General features: G+C 36.3%; 1 protein-coding gene across 2 annotated transcripts in view; it reads left to right on the forward strand.

The window, feature by feature from the left end:
* The window catches only part of klhdc3 (kelch domain containing 3), a 29,982-nt gene that overhangs the window by 6,191 nt on the left and 2,361 nt on the right, over positions 1-21,430 (forward strand). For both annotated transcript variants that reach the window (XM_044136469.1, XM_044136468.1), the window contains exons 6-10: positions 1,654-1,867; positions 2,588-2,674; positions 5,054-5,162; positions 19,534-19,607; positions 20,452-20,530. In XM_044136469.1, coding sequence (XP_043992404.1) covers positions 1,654-1,867; positions 2,588-2,674; positions 5,054-5,162; positions 19,534-19,607; positions 20,452-20,530 — 563 coding nt within the window. The remainder of the gene's footprint in view (positions 1-1,653; positions 1,868-2,587; positions 2,675-5,053; positions 5,163-19,533; positions 19,608-20,451; positions 20,531-21,430) is intronic.

Consider the following 21,430-nt stretch of genomic DNA (forward strand, 5'->3'; position numbering starts at 1 on the left):
ATTATCTTTAATTCTTACCTGTGAAAGGTAAAGGCAGTGGGTCCATTTTGTACTGTAAAACCGTTGAAAGTAGTCCACACAGCACGTTTTCTCCACTGCCACTTTCAAGATGATGGTGACGTAAGTAGGACTCTGCATATTTGTATCCATGCCTATTGTCCATTCAGCGACTTCTCAGGTCTCCAATTGGGACGTACCTTTTTCTGTTTTGTTGTAGTGCTTTGTTAACGTACAAAGCACTACAACATTACAATGTTACTGTTAATGTGTTTTTGAATTTGTTATTGTGCTTCGTTAATGTTGTTGTGTTTTTGAATGTGTAATTGTGCTCCATTAATGTTGTGTTTTTGAATTTGTTGAAGTGGTTTGGACCTCAGGGCCACTGTATAAGAGAGAATTATTGTAATTGTGAAAGGAATGCTTTTCTTCTAAGCCTCGCATTCTTTTTACAATTAAAAGTTTTTCTTTTCCTGAGCCTTATTGTCATGAATTCTCAAATGGCTTTTATTGTCTTCCTCTCCTTGCATAACAACTAGTGAAAAGAAGAAAAAAAACATCTGCACATTCTGGAAATGCAGACATGTGAAAGGCTTTAGCATGGCTCCAGGCCAGCTGAATGTGCAGGGAGCAAAGACTTTTCTTTGTTTTCCAAAGCGCTATTCATTAACAACAGAGCCAGTTTTGCTTTTGCATGTTTATTCTTTCGCAACAACAGGGAGCTGTGTTATACGTAACAGGGACAGTGCCGTAACTCTGTCCCTGTTACGACACAGTGATGTTTGAAAAGCGGTTTAGATTTAGGTTTTCATCTTGCAGTTGGTAAGTAGTTCCACTAGCTGGTGCTGTTGTCCTTTTCTGTCAGTGTGAGAATGGATTTGTGAACTGTGCTTGAACTCAACTTTTTATTTAAGGGCATAAAATTGTAGATTTAAAATAATATTTCCTAATAAAGAACACCTCAAGTTTTGAATTTTTACTGTTAAATATAAGGCTGCCTCTAACAACTGTATATTTTGTTGTTCTACAAACATCAAAGCAATCATAGTTTTTTATTTTTTTTACAGCCAATTTTGCCATTTATTTTATGCTTTACAAATAAAACATGAATCGCACAAAAAGGTTATTTATACTCCCTGTTTGTTCCAGCCTTGGGAGCAGCAGTGTTTGTGATTCCTCTTGATGAGTCTCCTACATCATTCTTGAGGAATTTAAGACCAATATTTGCAGAGCGGTCTGAATTCACCGGCATGTTCACCTCCGAATGGCTTACAAAAAACAAAATAATGTCTTATGAGAGGCCTAGTTGAAGTCCAGACTTAAATCCAATGGATTTGCACCACCATGATTGATCGACTGGATGGATGTCTGAAGAGTGGAGCAACTGGTCCCCTATTTTTCAAAAAGTCGAGATCAAGCCAATGTTTCCATTCCTTTATTTTTGTCCTGAAAATAACATTTATAAAAAAATAAAAGGTGAATTTTAATCACATTCTGCATGTTCATTAAATATGTGAAGTAGCAGTGGCTGATATGAATAGAGCTGTCAAAAAATACTTCTTGAGACAAATACTTTTTCAATGCACAGTAAATATAAAAAGACTGGATAACGTGTTCAGCACCTTCATCAAGCATGTTTCTTTTCTTTTTTCCAAGGGCACACCGGCACGATGGAGAGACTTCCACTCAGCCACCATCATTGGGACAAAAATGTTTGTGTTTGGAGGGAGGGCAGATCGCTTTGGCCCTTTCCACTCCAACAACGAGATTTACTGCAACAAGATCAAAGTGTTCGACACAGAGACCAACTGCTGGCTGAGCACCCCGACCACACAGCTGTCGCCGGAGGGACGCAGGAGTCATTCAGCCTGTAAGACATAAACACACACACAAATAATGTGTGTTGCATCTGTTTTTGGATTTTATTTGTCCAATATTAAGATTATAACTTTAATTCTATTTTCATATTTATGTGTTGAAAGTCTAAAAAGAACTAGCATACAGTTCTAGTCAGAAGCTTGCATACACTCATGATGCAGGTATATGTCATATTAATATTTGGACTTTTAATAACTTATTTGAACTATATTTTCCAGGGTGGCATTATTAGTTAACAAACAGCTTTTTTAATCATGAAGATTTGGTGTACAAAGTAGGTTTTTTTTCCAAGATTTTCTCTAATTGAAACAGAATAAAAAATTTACTCTGTTGCATAGCAACTGATTCTATCAGACTCAAATATATACATACACCACCACAAATACGTGGAAAGCAACAAAAAAATGAACTTTGATAAGAATAGTGACTAAATACTCAACCAGAGTTTTTACCAAAATGGGTGGAGGGAAAATGATTCATTTTTGCCTAAATGTTAAATTTCATGCCTGTGACAATTTGAGAAAAATCCACAATAAATTGAAAAACATCTTGAATTGAAAATTCATTGAAGTCGTTTCATGTTTACAAAAAGACCCAAATCACATTCATATCCATGATGGTTGTACAGTTATTACTAGCGTTTCATATGTTGCCATATTCTTCTAACTGTTTATCTTTGTGATGAGTCACAAAACTGTTGATTTGTGTTCAGTCTGCTACAATGGAGAGCTCTATATATTTGGAGGCTACAATGCCCGCCTGGACCGGCACTTCAACGACCTTTGGAAGTTTAATCCAGGTGATTTGTTTCTGTCTTAAATCTATCTGTGCAAAGGTGTCATGTTGTTGTCTGCTGCTGATCTGTTTTTCTGGGAAGCTTTTCTTCCTTCCTGTGTCATTGCTGCTGATGTCTAGCGGAATGCAGCCATTGCTGCACTTATTTGCTCTGCCCCACTTTTTGTCTTTTATCTGCAGACAATCATTCCCTCCCTTATTACATCGTCGCCAGTTTCACAATGTTGTCTGGCTGCTCCGTTTTCATTGTGCATAGTGTTACCCAGATGCCATATCTGTTGGGCCAGAAGCACTCAGATGAAAACCTGACAATGACTCAGTCTCTGGAGCTCTGACAAATGTCAGCTCTCAACTCACTTTAATTGCTCTCCCTTGGGGAATGAAATGTGCTGTTGTTGCAACAAAAACATTGTTGCTAAAGCAACACACCTGTGGTTTTCTGATTCTATTAGTTATTTTTCTATATCATGTTAAAATCAGACATGATTGTCTTCACATTTTGTGCGTCGGTGTAAATTGTTGGTATTTTTTGGTGATTAAACCGACACAAAGGAGAGCATAGTGACTTGCAAGAAAAAGTTATGGGATTTTAAAATAATTTTTCTGGAAAAAAATCTTAGAAGTGTGGTGTGCTTTTCAGTTCAACCCCCCTGAGTCAACACTGAGAACCACTGTCAGCTCCAAGAAAAGAAAGCTCTTTGGTTTAGGGCTGAGAAGATTAATAATTTTAATCAGGATGAATTGAATTTTGAAATAATCAGTCAGAGCATTTTTTAAGGCAATATTGTACAAAAATATAGGCATTTTGCTTTTAAGATGAAAAACCTTCTTTGTCTGTAAATCTGCTCTTCCAATGACTCCTCAAGTGTCCTAGTTTTAACTTCACCTCATTCAAATTCTATAAAGATAAAAATCTTCTAATAAGCACCTTTTGCTATTCAATTAATAATTGGTTAATCAAAAAAATAGCCTTTCTGCTAATCTGGTGGCTTTCAGTCCTTTCAAACAAGAAGGGCCGAGCTTTTCACATGTTGATGTTAGAATTACTTTCTTCAGAAGTTGCATCCTTTGCTTTGGTATAATCAAGCTTACACTAAAAGAATGCTTAGTTATTGCATTTTAGGCAATAAAATGTTTATTATATAAAAAAAAAAAAGGGAACTGATTTATTTGTTCATTTGCATCCTTTAATGTATTTAGAATATAGTGTAATCTGCACAATATGAATGTTTTTCTTATTCAATTAGTCATCAGAATATTTGATTGAATAATCAATTACAGAAATGGTCTTAAGTTGCCTCCCTGTTTTGGGTTGGCAAAGTTAAATGAGTTGTCAATTATTATGTGTAAAGTGGATTTCATATGACTTATTTACACAATTCAAACACTGCTTAAAGTGTCTTTATTCCTGACTTGTCTGCTTTTGTTTCTTTGTCTTAAATTACACATATTCACACTTAATGTTTATTAAGTGAATTAATAAATGAATTAATTTATTAACTGAAGGGAATTGGTTTCACTTGATTTAATTTAGGAGTGTCAGAGTAAAGGGGGCTGAATTAAATTTCACAAATGGCCATCTTCAGACTTTTATCAGAATAAAAACCATGTATAGTTACTGATTTGAACAGAGTGAAGCAAATCTCTGCTATTTATCCAAACTATTTGCCGTCCACTAGATGGCAGCACCTTGATTACAATCATAATGCTTCAGGTGTGAATGGCAGGTTGCTATAGAGATGTGGTGATGATTGAGGATGAGACTGTAAGGCTGCATTTAAGCCTTTTATGGAGCAAACAAGGAAGCCTCAACGTCATCATCATCATTCTGATTCAGAGCGGCAGATAGGAGCTGAAATGTGAAGGTTGTTGTTTATGGGTGATGAAAATTCTGTCTCGGTTTTCCATCCAGCCATTATGTTTCTGTGAATAAAAGAAAGACACCAACACAAGATCTTAAAACTTTAATCCGTTTTCCAGCAGTGTTTTTTTTATGTATACAAAAACAAGACATTAAGAAGAAAATATGTAGCTCTCTCAGACACTAGCTGCAGTATATTATTTACATAAATGAGACAACACTTCACAATGCACATTGTTCACTGTAAGATTAGATATTTTCTCTTTTTAATTGCTGTTCGACTGTGAGAATTGTTTTTAATGAAGGAAGCTGATGAACTGCAGGAGCAGTAAAGAAATCACTATTAGATCATGTAAGCTGAAGTGATGGAGAATTTCTATCTTGCACATCATCATTTAATGTGCCCAAGATTACTTTTATTTTTACTGTTTAATGTAAATGAGTCTGACTTTAAGAATTAGTAAGTCTTTTATATTGTTGTGGCTCACCTGATTTTTTCTTTCTTGAATTTCCACACAACAGAACAATTCTTGTGGAAGAAGGTAGAGCCAAAGGGGAAAGGCCCGTGTCCACGGCGGCGGCAGTGCTGCTGTATGGTCGGAGATCGAATCGTCCTCTTCGGAGGAACAAGGTAAGAACATTTACCTACTCATGTATCATATTTTTATAAATGATATAAGCCAACCAGTGTGTTCTTCCTAAACAGTAAATTTATCTGTGCATTTGCAAATATGTATGACACTTTTAGGCTTTTCTTCTTTTTTTTTTTACATATATCTTACATATATTTGTAAATTTATTAATTTATTTTGAAAAGTATTGATGGAAATACATGTAACAGCTCTTACAAAGATAAGCAATGATGCAAAAAAAAAAAATTACAACCACAGCTTGGCCCCAATTTGATTAGTGTTGAGGTTTGTGGATATATTACAAACTTTCTACAGTTGGTATTTTTTGGACAATTGTGTGCCAAATTATTGTACATGTTAAGCTAAAATGTTTAATTAAACTAAAACAGAGAAAACTGAGAAACAACGTTATACCTTACAGTAAATCTTATTTACAGTAAAAACATTGTATTACTGTCAGTTTATTGGTATGGCATCAATTCACAACAAATATTTTCTTGAGGCATTTTACAAGAAAGCTAAAATTTCTGAAATAAACATAATCAAATCAGTCAAATCATGTAGTCAAATTGTATTATATTTATACATTAAGTACCACAGTTTTATTTATTTTGTAATGCCAACTGGTAATCATATCTACCCTTAACTGTATAGTATACCACGCATAGACACAAAAGAGATATTTGTCAGTTATCTTTGCTTGCTTTTCCTAAAAAATGGGAAAACCTTAAAAAGGACTATTAGAAAACCCACAGAAGACTTTTGAAAGTTACAAAATCTTACTTCCTTAAACCTAAAATCAAGATGATTTAATTCTACATTTCGGATAATTACTGAATCGCTCCGTCTTTGGTAGCCCAACAAGAAGACTGAGCCTGTTTTCACACCTGAATGATGTTAAAACAAACTCTGATTCTTCCAGGAAATAATTTAAAAACAGTTTAGCGGTTTGAATTTGTATTAAATTTTTAGCTTACTAAAGACATAAACACATAGAATCCTTCTTGAACATAAAAAAAAACAAGTGTTGTTCCAAAGCAAGCAGAGACTAAGAAGAACTCTGTTTCTTTTGAACAACAAAGTGGAGGGTCTGCCGCCTGTAGACAGCAGGCTGATTATTCCCCTTGTTGCTTGTAAGACAGTAGTGATAGCCAGTGGTTTGAAGCTGGTTAGGTGCCGCTGGGCTGGTGACGGACTTGTGATAGGCCAGTAGCCAGCAGATTAATGAGGCAGCTTACGGCGTTGGCGTGGTCTAAAGTTGTCTGAGTCCTGAGCTAGTGTTATCAACAATGCTACTGTTATCAGGCAGACCCCTCAGGGACAACCTGACAACGGTTGGGAGAGCCGTGGATAAGGTCTTCTGAGCTCCACTCTGTCTACCGGCATCTACAGGAATCTGAAAACGGGTCGAAAGGCTGGAATTCTTTCAAAGCTTTATAATTCACCACATACAGTGACTTCCAGAAGTGTTTGTAGTCCTTGAATGTCTTTAGTTTTCTCATGTTACAACCGAAAACCTAAGTGTGTTTATTCAGATTTTCATGTGACACAAAGCAGCACATAGCGGCACAGCGGCAGTGGAAGCAAAGGGATGCACAGTTATTTTTTTCTTTTCACAGTTAAACGTTTGAAAATATGGCATGTATTTGTTTTCAGTCCCACATTCAAGAGGCTTATGGTAACTCTGGATGAGCTGCATAAACCCGTAGCTCAGTTGGTTCTGAATCTGGTCGGAGTTACCAACCCCTGGTTTGGATTAAAGTATGTTCATGTGTTGGAATGGCCAAGTTAAAGTTTGAACTAAAATCCTGTTGGAAATCTGTGGAAAGAAATGACAATAGTTTATTCTATTGTTATTTATTGTTATTGTTGTTTATTCTATTATTCTATTTATTTATTTATTATTTATCACAGATTAGCTCTCAGTCAGATCTGACTGATTTAGAGCTACTTTGCAAACAACAAGGGACAAATCTGGAGGAAACCCACACCGTTACAGGGGTCGTCTTGGAAACTCAATGCAGAAAAAATCCATGACACAGGACCTTCTTGCTACATTTGATATTTATATAAAAAATAAAATAAAATGGGTCACTTTCCTCAGACTTGATATTTTTGCACTAGTTTGTGATGATATGTCAAAATTAATTTGTATGATTTTAACTTAATGTGTGAAAAGAATATGAATACTTTTGTGCTGTAATGTTGAGCAACACATTTCTCTTATTCTTTAATTTTAACAGCCTGATGTTATATCTTGGAAAAGGTGAATTATAAATATGAACTGCAAATTATTTGCTGAACAATAAAAACAACAATCTTGTAGTTTTAGTTTTTGACATGGTTGTGAGATGGAAAGCTACATAAAATAAGAATGAAAAAAATAATTAGAAGCTCCCTCTATGGTTTTGGATTTCCTCTGGGATTAGTCTGAGTTTTAGGAGTCATGATTTCCTGTTGAGAGCAGATAGAGACGAGTCTGGAGAGGGGAGTGTGTTTGAGTTGATGAAGTGTGAAGAGGAAGAAATCAAACATTTCAGAATATCTCCAACATCCTGTTTAAAATCCCAAGCAATTTAAGACTCTTGGTTAACATATGCAGACCTTCACCCCTTTTATTCCTGTAAAAAATCTTTTGTTTTGTCTGCAGTATTTCTAATACGCAGGCTTTTGTTGCTAAGCAGATGTTCTGTGGTTTTAAATGCTGCCAAGATGTAGTTTTCAGTTACTCTACAAATGATTGCTTTATCCTCCCAACCCATAAGAAAGCTGACCACACAGGTTATTTTACCTAGAATTGCACATTTGTTTGTGTGAGCACACTTAAGCCTCTTACACACAGGAAGTCCCGTAAGCACATGCACAGACTAGACACACAAACAAACCCTAACAGCTTCTTATCGAACTCATTTGCCTGCTTTACTTCGAAAGTTGTTCTATTACGCTTCATTAGTTTTTTTAATTCCTGGGATGATTTGCATCAATAGCAGGTGGTTTTTCACTACAGACCACTTACTTAGAGAAAATATTGGCTTTATAATCACCCATTTCCGCTCTGTCTTGTTTATTTTTGCAGAAGAGCAGTTAAATTGGGTAAAAAGTTATTGGGTGTTTGTCTCAGCAACCTTGACAAATGCTCACATGGGCAATCATGAATTATCTTCTGGACACTTTGCTTGTGTTTTTTCTGGGCCCCCTCATTTTGCTGGGCTGTCTAAGGAAATTGTGTTGAAATTTATTGTCTACATTTTGTTTTCCTGCTTGGTCATCCTTTCAGACTGATCCAAAACAGAACCCCTTCTGTTGATATTTGTTCCCACTTTATGATATTTGTTTTACTTGAAGGAATTTGGTCAGAAGAAATTTATTGCTTTAGATTCAGACACTAGAGTCAATTAATGCAACACTACCATTGCTTTCAGCATGATATAAAGTGTCATATAAAATTATTGACAATAAAGGAAACATAAAGTTAAACCGTAAAGTTATACCACAGTTTTATACATATTAGTTTGCTAAATCTTTATTAAGCCTATTTTGTTCTATGTTTATATCAGAATACGATTGCCAATTTTTTGTGAGAGAATTTTTAACTTTTTCTAAAATAACTGAGTAAACATTGTTTGTGTGTCAGTGACAGGCTGGGCATTAGTAGCAGCCCTTTATGTGCCACTTTCATCAGTGTAAACAGACTTGCTGAGCTACAGAAAGGCGCGAAATTTTGCTCTGTCTCTGATTTATGACCTATGGGAGCGTTCTTCTCACCGGGTGCAATTTGATATGCCCTCAATGCCTCTGTTTCACTCATTTACCGGGACCTGCTCACTGCCCCACGAAGGACGACCCCACGCATGACCAACTCCACCTGCACTGACCTTCAACTAAGCACACACACCATGCAGATCTAAAACCCAAGAGTTTGTGTTTTATTTTTCGCCTTAGAAGGATACTAGCTGCGTACGAAAGCAGTGCCACATAGATTATGGATCTCCTGCTGCAGCTATGGTGTCATTGTTGGCATTCATCATGTTGTGTTTAATTGCTTATTATAATCCCAGTTTGGGCTAAATCAGGAAGCAGTTTAAGCGTAGGAAGAGGGCATCCTATGAGGGACAGGATGCGAACAAGGACATGACAGATTGGCATGCTGGGAGCAGACAGTTCAGAATGTGTGAAGGGGAATTTGCCACAGATCTGTGAACGACCTGGCTATTGGAACATTTATTTTTTAGAAGAAAAGATTTTCTGCAGAGCTCTAAAAGCTGTAATGATTGTGCTAAAATGTTACCTTGAGATTGAAGGCTTTTTCCAAATGTTTGTATCTAAGTGATCTCAGTTGTGGGTGAAATGAAACCTTTTTAGTCCTCCAGTACCTCTATAGGGAAAGCGGATAACGGTGTTCGTTACGTTTCACTGCTGGCAGTAGAGACCAGTCATTTTACTTCCATCAAAGCCTGAATGGTCTTTAGTGATAAATGGGTCTCTTTGAAGACATTAGAGAATAAAGGACTGGTTCAGTCTTGAAATTTTTCTTTTAGCATGCAAAATATTTTTAATGTGCCAGTTGTTACTCAGATACTAAAATTCAGCAAGATTATATCAGCTTGGTTTTCTTCTTTTCTGTCACCTGCATGCGACTGTTTTGTTTGCAAATTTTTTTCTTCTGATCTGTGAAGAAAATTTTCATGGCTCCAGAGATATTTTTGTTGCTTGTTTGGATTCTATAAGTCAGATAGAAGCAGCTATTGGTAATCGGACCTGACGTTGCTCACATGACTGATCGCAGTAATGAGAAGATATTTGTGCATCCATAGGTTAAACAAGGCCAATGCAAATCCTGAAAGGCATAACCACAAGTTTTTTTTGTGTAAAGTTTAGATAGGGCCAGTTCACAACACATTTAATCTTAAAACAGTTTTCAAAATAGAGATCCAGTTTTCTGTCAAAAAATTTCAAACTCAGTTCAAACCAGCCCTCTTCTTTCCAGTAAATTCCTGTCATACAGTCACATACCAAATCTATGCAAATTCAGAATTTTAGTACAACATAATTTAATTAGGTTATACATTTCCAGTTGGTACAACATTCTCTATGTAAGCTAACCTAGCTGATTCCTGTAGTTTATTGATTTTGAGCAAGCAGAAGGAACCATTTAGTTTAAAAAGAAAGAAAGGTCCAATACTACTGGGCTAAATTGTATTTTCCAAATAAAATCATTGGCTTAGATCTGCCTACTAGAGTACACTCAGTTAATCACAGCTATAATGAAAACTGTGAATCTACCAATGGAAGAGACACAGCCAAACTCAGAAACTAGGGTACTTTCTATGGAAAGAATATCTGAGAGGTCAATACTACATTATTAATTGCACCTAAAAACAGTAGACCATAAAGGAACATTTTTTATAAGACTTTATGTTCAATCCAGATAAATTGTGCAAAGATGCTCAGTTCGAATATTAGATAAAAAGCATTTTGTGGTTAAACCTTTGGATTTCAGCCAATCAGAGTCTCATATGATGACAGTAGCAGTTGATGCTGCGTTACAATACCTTTCTTTCATTGTAATATTAATCTCCTGCTTAATGCCCAAATAACAATAATGATGAATCTGATTAAATCTAACAGTTCTCTTCTGCTGCCTTTCATTTAGCGCTAATTTGTTCAGTTAAATCTGTTCAGAAATTTGTTCAGCGTTTTAGTGAAATCTGAAGATTTTTGGCCTATTTTTGTATACAACCAGTCTGACAAATCAATTCCATCATTCTCTCTCTTTTCTGGTGCCTGTTTTTTTATTTTAGTTGTTTTTTCTTCATCTACTCACATGACACAATGACTCACAGCTCCCCTCATCACCTTACGTCAGCAGGGTGCACGTACACACCCACATGCTTGCTTTGCTGTGCCAGTCTTACTACATTTCTTCCATTTAGCAATAGGCAGTCACCAACTGACATCAAAAGCATGCTGACGACACTTCTAACTTTAGATGCTTCAATTATAAATGATCTTTTTTTTAATGATTCTCTCTCATCTCAAGTCAACCTGCTAGTCTATTTCAATTAATATCATGTCTATTTTCAATGGATGTACACAGTGCATTCCAAAAGTATTTGCATCCTTTAAAACATCTGACAAACTCAGGATTTGCGGCCCAAATCTGGGCCACCTTTGCTTAAATTTTATTTTATCAGTCAAATTAAATCAGTTTTTATTCGGATAGTGCCGCATTGCATGAGTGTGAAAAGATTTTCAACATTTTATTTTAAGAATCACCCATTAAATACAAAGCTAATTAATTGAAAATGAAATTAAAAAAAACTGATTAATTGTGGCTTGTGGCCTCTATGCCTCTGAAAAAGAGCATAATCAGAAATACCTTCGTCTGTTAACAGTTGTTTTCTCAACCTAACATGTTCCTGGAGTTCTAATTAGATTTTATGTGATAGATCAACCCAAACAAATTATTGTGAAATAGTATAAAAATGAAAGATAGGTTTCCAATTTTTGATACATGGATTAAGTTTCTTTTTTAGATAATAAGTCTGAAAAATATGGTGTGGATTTCTTTTCAGTCCCTTTCCTTCATTACTCCCCCAAATAAATTCCAAAATGTCAATTGAAAATGAAAATGTGGTTTTCCAATGTCTCACACTTAAGTTTTACCACTTTCATGTTTCAAGTTGAAATATGGTGGATGCTGCTGGGAAGATGGTGAGATTTGATGGAAGTACGGATTGAGCCAATTACAATGCAGTCCTAGATAAAAAAAAATACTGCATTGTAATTGGTTCAATCCAATTGAGTCAATTGGATTGAGGTCATGATAGAGGCTGTAAAGGGCTGTAGTCCAAATAAAGACCTAAATCTCATTAAGACTTGAAAATTGAGGGTCACTCTTGCTCTCAGTTCATTCTGACTAAGCTAAAGCTACTTTTGGAAAGTAAAATAGAGGTAGATCTATAAATCAACTACAGAGATACCCCAACTGATTTGCAGCGGTAATTGCAAAATTAATCTATTAACCATTACATTTATGTACTATTTTGCAACAGAATGTCACATAAAATCCTAGTAAAACACAAAATAAATACTTTATTTTGTTGTGCTTCTGTACAATGACAATTAAAGCTTTATGATTATGGTTCTAAGAAAGAATTTGCAAATGTGTGTCCACTCTGAACGCTGAGCATGGGAGAGACCACACTGCTGGTAATCTCACTGGTAGCCAAAACAAAACCACCCACTTTAATCCACAAAAATCTCTCCATGATATTTAATCTCAGGAGAATTTAATGGGTCATTTCAAAACTGAAAGTTGTGGAGGCAGGAATGTCCTGCAGAGTGCAGTCGTTTTGTTCAGCAGTTCATGAAGGTCAGGAATCTGGAGCTTTGATACCTCCTGTCAGGACATATTGTTGTTTATCAGAGGGCAGCTGTTACTCTGTGAGGTGTGGCTTGTTATCGCTAAATGAAGCAGAGAATTTTACTAGTAAGACATTGCTGTGGAAATTCTAAATTTTATAGGGTTTTTTTGTAGTCTAAATGTAACATCTATATCTCCTTGTTTTCACCAAAACATGCCTGTCAACACACCATCAATTTCAAACCAACACTAACTGTCATCTTTTGGCTTTAGTGTCAAAGGGTAAGCTCCAGAAGTTTCCTTTTATTAATTGTCTTTGTGGGCGTGTCTGCGTGTTGTTAGTATGCCCCAGATAAAACCTGTCAAACAGTGAAGGCAACCCCCGCAGGATGTGGGGCATCTTGCGCGTGGCGGGACGAGACCCTGGGGCGGCGCAGCAACACTGTGATTTACTCTTCAAAGACAAGCTCATGATAGTATTTCATCTGCATCGTAACCCTTCTTAACCCGCTGGCTGGCTGTGTATATTAGGGTGTCATCGGGCTGGGTGTTAGGCTGCAGCTCAAATAAACAACCTGAAAAGGTGAATCTTTGTGATGCTGTCGTAAATTGATTTGTTTAAAAAAGACAGTATGTTTATGAATAACTGCTAACTAAACAACAAACTAAATGTTTTGCAGAAATAATTGTGCATCAGAAACAGAGTGTGGCATGTTTGCCTTATTAAAAGAAAGAAATCCAATTTACAGCAGCAAGACTCTTTCTCCAAAAAACATCTTTGTACAGTTAAGCCTGTTGCAATAAGCAGCTAATTAATTAATTGAATGAATGATTAATTAAAATGAGCTCAATAATTTCCGTTCTGATGACTAGAATTTTTTGAAGAGCAATTTTGTTTACAGACATTGAAATCCATTTTTTTATAGTTTTGGCAGGGTGTGTTTTTTAGTACATTTTATTTGTTGCTTTTGTTTTTTTTTTTTTGAATATTTAAAATATTTTCCAGTTCCAGTGCTAAGTGTTCTTTACAAATGCCATCAAAACAACTTTATTGTCATTTATTCCAATAATTACAGGGACAATTTATCTTCCAGCAAAATTTGTTATCATGTCAGGGCTATGTTATTATGTCCACCTTTAACTGCTTCAGGTTAATCCTTCCTTATTGCTAACAATATTATTTTCCCCTCTGAGTTAGAAACATTTAGTAGTAGTCTTATTTTTATTCAGGTTAAAATACCTGCTGTGAAACAATAAAGACTTATTTTTCTGAGGACTCTTCACAGGCAAAGCTTTTTTCCCCCTCCTTCATTCATCTTGCTCACCACCGAGCTCGTAGTCTGAGTGAAGCTGCGTGAATGAAAGGAGACACTTTTTGTAAACAAGAAAATTTTATGAACAGTTGTAAAGCACAAACTTAAGATGGATGAGACCTAACCGTTCCAACAGGCACATTTTGGGAGGCTAAATTTAAATTTCTAGTATCATTAATAATAATAATAATACTATTAATACTAATACTACTAGTAATAAGTAAATAATAATAATAATAATGATAATAATAATAATGATAATAATGATAATAATGATAATAATAATAATAATTGTTCTTATTATTAATAAATATAATTACTATTATAATGATAATAATATCATAGTAGTAATTATTATTACTAATAATAATGATTATTATAGACTAATAATAATTATTACTATTAATATATTGTCATATATTACTTATTAATGTAACAATTACTACATTGCTAAGTAATATATTATTAATATATTATATATTAATTCTATATTGATTAATATACTAGTATATTTATATTGGTATATTTATACTAATACTATTATTTATTATTGTTAGTACTACTGCTACTACTACTAATGATGATGATAATAATAACTATTATAAACGAGTTTAAATTTTCTTCCATCATCCTTTTATTATCTAATTGTCAAAAACTTTCATTATTCCTGTGGTAACCAAATATCCAGCGCCCAAAACCCAGGGGAAAAAACACGTAGACTAACATCTCTGCCTTGCTGAAAATCCTTGCAAGATGCAGTGTTGAGGTTAAAAGAGCTGCTTGGATATGAATTGATGTTTTGAAATACAAGCATCCATAGCCATCAGTGTAAAACAACATGCTAGTGATACCCTACATGCCATTGGTAGCATTTTGGTTAATTTTAGTATATACACTAATTTTAACACTGAATGGAGTAAGTTCATGTTACTGAACATGGTTGTGACTCTCCACATGCTATTGAGTACATTGTAGCTTTCTTTAGCTAATTTTTAGCATCAGAACACTGGGTTCCAACCAACATGCACACTTTGACAGGCCCCATTTACATTTCTTCATACATTTTCTAGTGTTACCATTATTATTTGGAGCAGTCACTACCGCCAGTTGTGTTTCAGCATCACCCGTAAACCCAGCTGCCTTTGTCCACAGTGGCTGAAACTGGAGATAGGTGCTTGTTTGGGGCCGGCGTCCCCTTTGTCTAATCTATAGTCAGGCGTCTCTCCCTGCAGGACTGATGTAGTTTGTGTCTCAATCTCTGCATGGGGTTTAGGTCTTGACAGCTAGAGGTCCTAATCCACTGTCCAGCCACGACCCAGGAGGGGCACTGATAGCCCTGGAAGACACGGGGTCTCAGTGATTAATCTATCAATCCGTGATAATTTACAATGTTGGATTCAATTAGGAAAATTTTAATCCCAGATCATTCCTATCTCTGGCTGGAGTCATTGTAGATGTTAAGAAATCCTTTACCTGCTTATAGATGCTATCATTTAAAAAATGTATATAAAAACGTATGCTTTGTTAGTCCTGTTGGAAGGTTAGGAGTCTGTTTTGTTGATGCATATTTGTAGTCATGTGGTTATCCAGATGGCCCCCTGTGTCCTGGTTGATGGACTAGAAGAAAAGAAACATCTTACTTCCTTTTGAGAAAGAAACATGGCAGACCTGGCTTTTCATGAACATACACATAAATGAAAATGTCAAAGGGAGTGAATTAGTTTCAGACCACAATCTTTTTCAGCACTTTAACGTATTAACAAAACTGCCATAGAGGTTGTGAAATAATTTGAAGTCCCATCTGGCTGACCTGATAAGATGCTTTGCAGGAAGTTGTTGTGTGTGATGAGTTCCTGTGGGTTAAGGGGGTCCCAAAAAGAAGAGTTCAGTGGGAAGGAGAGAAAGGAAAAGGATGCAGATCATATCAGTCCAAGAATGAGGATATGGCCAATGAAGACAGTAAAAACATTGTTAGAAAAGGACAGGTTCCACATCTGAAGAGCACAGAGAAAATCTCAGTTTTACCACTTTGTCTGCCTTTTTACAGTCTCTGATTAACTCTGATTAAACTCAGTCTCTGAATAATTTTTAATTTTACTGATCGTTCCTTTTCCCTCCAAGACTCTTGCTTCCTTGTCTGTTTTAGGTCTCAGGATGCTAGTTCAGCTCTGTCTTCTGCAGTTTCAAGGCCTTGGTTTAGAAGGTAATTAGGTGGAGAAGGCAGTGCAAGGGCTGGCAATTAGGTGATTAGACGCCCTCACTGAGTGTTGTTTGAAATAGCAACCCGTGTTGTTTTAGTGGGGGGAGCAGCATCACTCAGGGCTCATTCAGACTGGGAACCACTGCCACTGCAGGGGGAGGAACACTTTCACACACACTGATACTTTGCTGATCAAGTAACAAAGTGGCCCGTCAAACACCAGGATGCCACATAAAGTTGTACGCCGTGACTTTCCCACTTCTTAATACTGCCAGTCCATCGTTCGTCCACCATCACCCTCTCGCTGTTTCTTCTGCCTTTACGGTTCAGTTCATTCTCTTCCTTTTTGTGGTGACCAATAAAGTATTAACATCCCCTGATGCACTGCTAAATTTCACACCCAGGCCGACAATACCAACGAGCAAGCGAGAAACCTTTATCTAGAAGGATGCAATCTTCAGCTTACTTGTTAACGCTATTACTGCTATTCAAACATCGTCTTATCTGCTTCGCTTCACATGTCAGCATCTTCAACCTGAAACGTCTCTTCTGAGTGAGTCTGCACAGTAGTTCACAGCTACTGAGCTGTGGTTTTCAGATACAGATGTTAGTTTTCTGGGCTATATATTGAATTGCAGGTACTATTACGATATCAATGTGTGGAATATCTCAGTTGCCAAAGAGATGCGATGCATGGAAGCCCAAGACAGCGTTTTGGAAAGGTTTTCACACCCCTTATATTTTTCTGCATGGATTCATATTACAATGAATAACTTGAATGTCTTTTGTTAGAGTTTTATAAGAAAAAACAAATCATATTCTTCAATAAATATGTGTTATGACATGTAATTTTCAAATAAAAAGGTTAAAAACTAACCTTCCAGCCACAGAACATACATTTTTAAAACATCACTGAGAGGAAAACTGTCACAATATTCATCTGTCAAAGTAATAAAAAAGACAAAATCAGCTTTTAACCATTAAAGTGAACGTTGTAAACTTTTTCCCCTGCAACATCGTTCATCTCATTTCTCCTAATATAAATATAAATGTCGCTTGTCCAGTCAAAAAATTTAACAAACTCCACTTAGTAGCTTCTTTTTTGTATAACCTGCATCATATATTAAAGCCACTTGAAACCAAAGATCTCCACATTTAAAAAAAAAACCTGTTCCAACAAAATAAACAAAAGAAAAAAAAGAATATATTTTTATTAAGCCAGCTTATGAAACTTTATAATTTCTATCTCTTCCAAGTACAAAATATTTGATTCTGGACGAAGATTCACCTTCCAGCAAGACAATGAGCGCAAACGAACAACCAGAGCTGCAGTGGTTGAAATCAAAGCATGTTCATGTGTTAAAATGTTTCTGTTAAAACTGACATGTAAATTCTCTTACAAATTTAGGGCATGACTGAAAATTTTATGTTTACAAACATAAATAAATCTGACTGAGGTTGTACTGTTTTTCATAAAAGAAAAGGGTAAAATTTTAGTCTAGAGATTTGTAAAGTGGGTAGAGGCATAACCCTGAAGACCATCGGCTGCAATTACACCAAATAATGATTCTACAATGGTTAGGCGACTAAGTCTGAATGATTGCCAGACTTTTAAACTTTTAATTTCTAAAGGAAAACCTTGTGAAAGCCATTCATCCTTCTCAGGTTTCATGGCCAGCTTCCTCCTGCTGTCCAGATACATGGTAGGTTAATTGGTCTCTCTAAATTGCCTTTAGGTGTGTGAGTTTCTGTGTTGGCCTGATGCCCTGTCCAGGGTGAATCCACCACTGTTTTGCCTGAAAATGGGCAAAACAAAATAAAATAAGTTTTTTTATGTTGTGATCATCATGAATGTTTTGTTCATCACTGCCCATTATTAATACCTTGTATTTATTGTTGTCTTTGCACCTTTCTAATTTATTGCTGGCTGATTTTTGCATTAAACTCGCTAGTAAAAACATATTTAAAGACCTGAGTAATGTTTCGACTCGGGGTGTTCTTCTAAGGTGCAGAAGCCGGGTCACCTCTTGAGGGCAGGGGGCTGTAATGACTTCCCCATCTGGACCCGTGGGACGATGGTGCTCGTGCTCAGCACCTCTCCTGGCCGCCTTAAGTCCGCCACCTTGTTTGTTTAGGGAAGATTAGCAACGTAAAACCCTTACAACATCCTGAACACGCAGCGAGAGGGAGATGTGATGGAGAAGAGAATAGAGATTGATGGGTAAAAAGATAGAGGAGGGGAGGATGTGCTGCAAGAGACAGATTGTTTTTAAACAGCCATATTTATACTCCTTACAAATGACTACATCTCATGCCACAAATATCAATGAATTTTATTGACATTGTTTTATTTATTTATTTTTACAAATAAAAATTCTGATATGTTATTGTATTTACATTCAACCCCCTGAATCAGTACTTTGTAGAAACGTCTTTCTCAGTGATATTACCTGCAGATCTTACGGAAACTGTTGCAAAGTAGCTCATGCCCATTCAAACTGGACGGGGAGCTTCTATGAGCATCAGTTTTCAAACCTTTGCAAACATTTTCAACTGCCTCAATTTGTGGACTTTGCTTAGCTCATGAACATGATTTAATCTAAAACCAAAAGGTTCAGTAAAAGCTTTTGCAAGGCGCCGTAAAGTTTCTGTAGCGACTGATCTTGGCTGTGTAGATCAGTGTAATACATATTTATGGTCTCCTAAATGCTTGGTGATGGCACAGGTCTGGCTGAATGTCTCCTTTGGGTTGTGTGAAAGTGTCAAGAGAAATTTAATAATCTTATTTAGACAGGTCTCTGTGCATTGTTATTGTGTCTGTAAAATAGTTATGGGGATCTAGTACATATAAAACTCTGCCTTTAGAAAATAAAACACTCCTAAAAGATTAACTTCCTTTGGCTCCAGGGTATTTATTGCTGGCTGATGTAATGTTTTGTTTTATGAAGCATCGTTCTACTTGGTCAGGTTTTTCATTATTATTAATTGTTTAAAATAATGCCTGGATACTTAGAATGTGGCATACTTTTCTTTCTTAGACTGTGGTGGTTCAGGTGGGTCACAGGTGGGGGTGCGCATGCGTGTGTGTGTATGTGTGTGTATGTGCATGCTTAGCTGTGGCAGGAAACAGATGTGCAGTGATATCATCGACTACACAGGTCTGGGAGTCTATCAGCTCTGGCCAGCCTGCCGTCTCGGTGCAGCGCTCCACTTCCTGTGGGCTTAAATCATGAACGTCCATGATAAGAAGAGCAATGCGGCCGGTCCTGCTTATTGGCAAAAATCGGAGAGTCCCTGATTAAAAAGTTCAGGATTAAACAACAGAATGAAGACAGCAGCTGAGATACTGCTGGTTTCAAGTCCTATAAATGGCTCCATTAGAGTTTGGAGTGAAAAACATCCTCAAAAGCCGTTTGGATCCCGATCATGAGAGCAGGAAGTGTGAGGGCTCACTATAACCTAACTCTGAATGTTTTTGTTCTCTTTGACAGCCCCTGCCCAGAGCAAGGGATGGGGGATGAATTTAACCTCATGGATCATTCAGATTTGTACATCTTAGACTTCAGTGAGTATTCTTGTTGTTCTTCTGCTTTCTATTTCACCACCACTTGTTAAAAATGTGTCTTTTCTATCTTGAACTATCAAGCACGTTGCTTATTATATGATCATTCCACCATGAATAAAAAACAGAAAATATTTTGAAAATCAATACCCAAGAGAAGTGTATGTAAACTTTTAACCATAGTGGATAAACAATTTTTAGCTAAGAAGTTGTAAAAGTCCCATTTTGTGACCATGCAAGGAAAAAAACAAATAAACAGCAAACTATTACACCCTATAACAACTTGTCTGGTGTGTCTTCACTGCACTACTTCATTTCTCACTGGCCTTTCACAGTGGGCACTTCCGCCTCACAGACACCCAAATATAGTCATGCATCCTGCCTGCTTGGGATGGGCCTGCAGAGCTTTCTGGTCACAGTTTGGCTTTGTGTGGGTGGGCTTACACAGGGACTGGCTGTACCCGGTGGCATCCCCTGTGCCATACGCGCCCCAGCGCCAGTCACAAGTGTCCTCCTCACACTGCTCATCAGTGAGCATATGGCCTAACAGCCATGACGGCGACACTAAGAGGAAGTTTGTAGGTAAATTTAGAACGCAGGTTTGTAACGAGATGAGTTGACGCTTGCGTCACTTCCCTCGTATCTAAATGTTGTTGTTTTGTTTCTGACTGTGACCTGCTTTCTGACCACTTCAAGATGATTTTACACCATAGAGAAGAAATCTATGGATCTTAGTTTTATTGCAGTGTCAGGTTGAATTCCCACAGCTAAGATGTATATTTGTAGGGTTAATATAATTAATTCCTCTGACTCACTTCACTTTCTGTTTTTTTTTTTTTTTTTACAGGCCCTAATTTGAAGACATTATGCAAAATAGCTGTTATTCAGTACAGTCTGGAGCAGTCAGGACTCCCACATGATATCAGGTCAGAGATGCATCCTCCTTTCATTAATGCTGTTTTGTCACAGAACCCACACATTTTACGTCCTGTTTGTATTATGCTTGTCACTCTCAGTAATAAGGTTATTTATCAAAAAGGCAAATTATAACTCATTATCCTTCATTCAGCTAGTGGCGTACTAATGTACATTTTACACATAATTATACCTCAGCTAATAGCAAAAAAGTTTGTTTTATAAAAGAATCAAATAACCACGAAGAAACGTTAACGCAGATTGTGACGTATTTCGTCTGAATCTTGTGCCCGTTTACATCCCATGGACGCCGCCTCATTGTCCGGCAGAATAAAAGCAGAAACCGGTAAACTCACTCAGGTATAAATGTGTTATTAGATTTTAATATTTTGGCAGTGAAATAAGTGATAGCTTGGAAGTAAAGATCTGAAATTGTCACAAAACAAAAACCTTCAGTAAAAATGCTATTTTCATCCTGTCAATTTATTTAGAACAAAATAAAAAAAATAGCGTAACAATATAGCTAAAAGAGAAAGCAATTATTCTTTTTTTTATGTAATTTCCTTTTTTATTGATTTTTTTTTGTGAGCATTGAGAAATTACACTTTGCAGAAGGAAAAACTGTTTGTTTTTCTTTCCCAGTACTTTTTGTATTTTCAATCTACTCTGACAAAGATCTAAGATGCTGTTACTCAACAAAATCTGATCTCATTGGTGAAACAAAGTCCAGAAATTCTAATCTGATAGAAAACGTCTTTTCATCATTTCTAACCAACCTCTATTTCATTTTCAGCCATTTTCTATCTCTTTCTGCAGACATCATCAACTTCTTGAAATTGATTTGCATGAAAAGAAGTAATGAATTACTTGCACCTTTTGAAGCAAGTGTCTCTAAAACTTTGGCCTCCTTT

This window comes from Gambusia affinis, linkage group LG13 (assembly GCF_019740435.1).
Source record: "Gambusia affinis linkage group LG13, SWU_Gaff_1.0, whole genome shotgun sequence".
Taxonomy (NCBI): Eukaryota; Metazoa; Chordata; class Actinopteri; order Cyprinodontiformes; family Poeciliidae; genus Gambusia; species Gambusia affinis.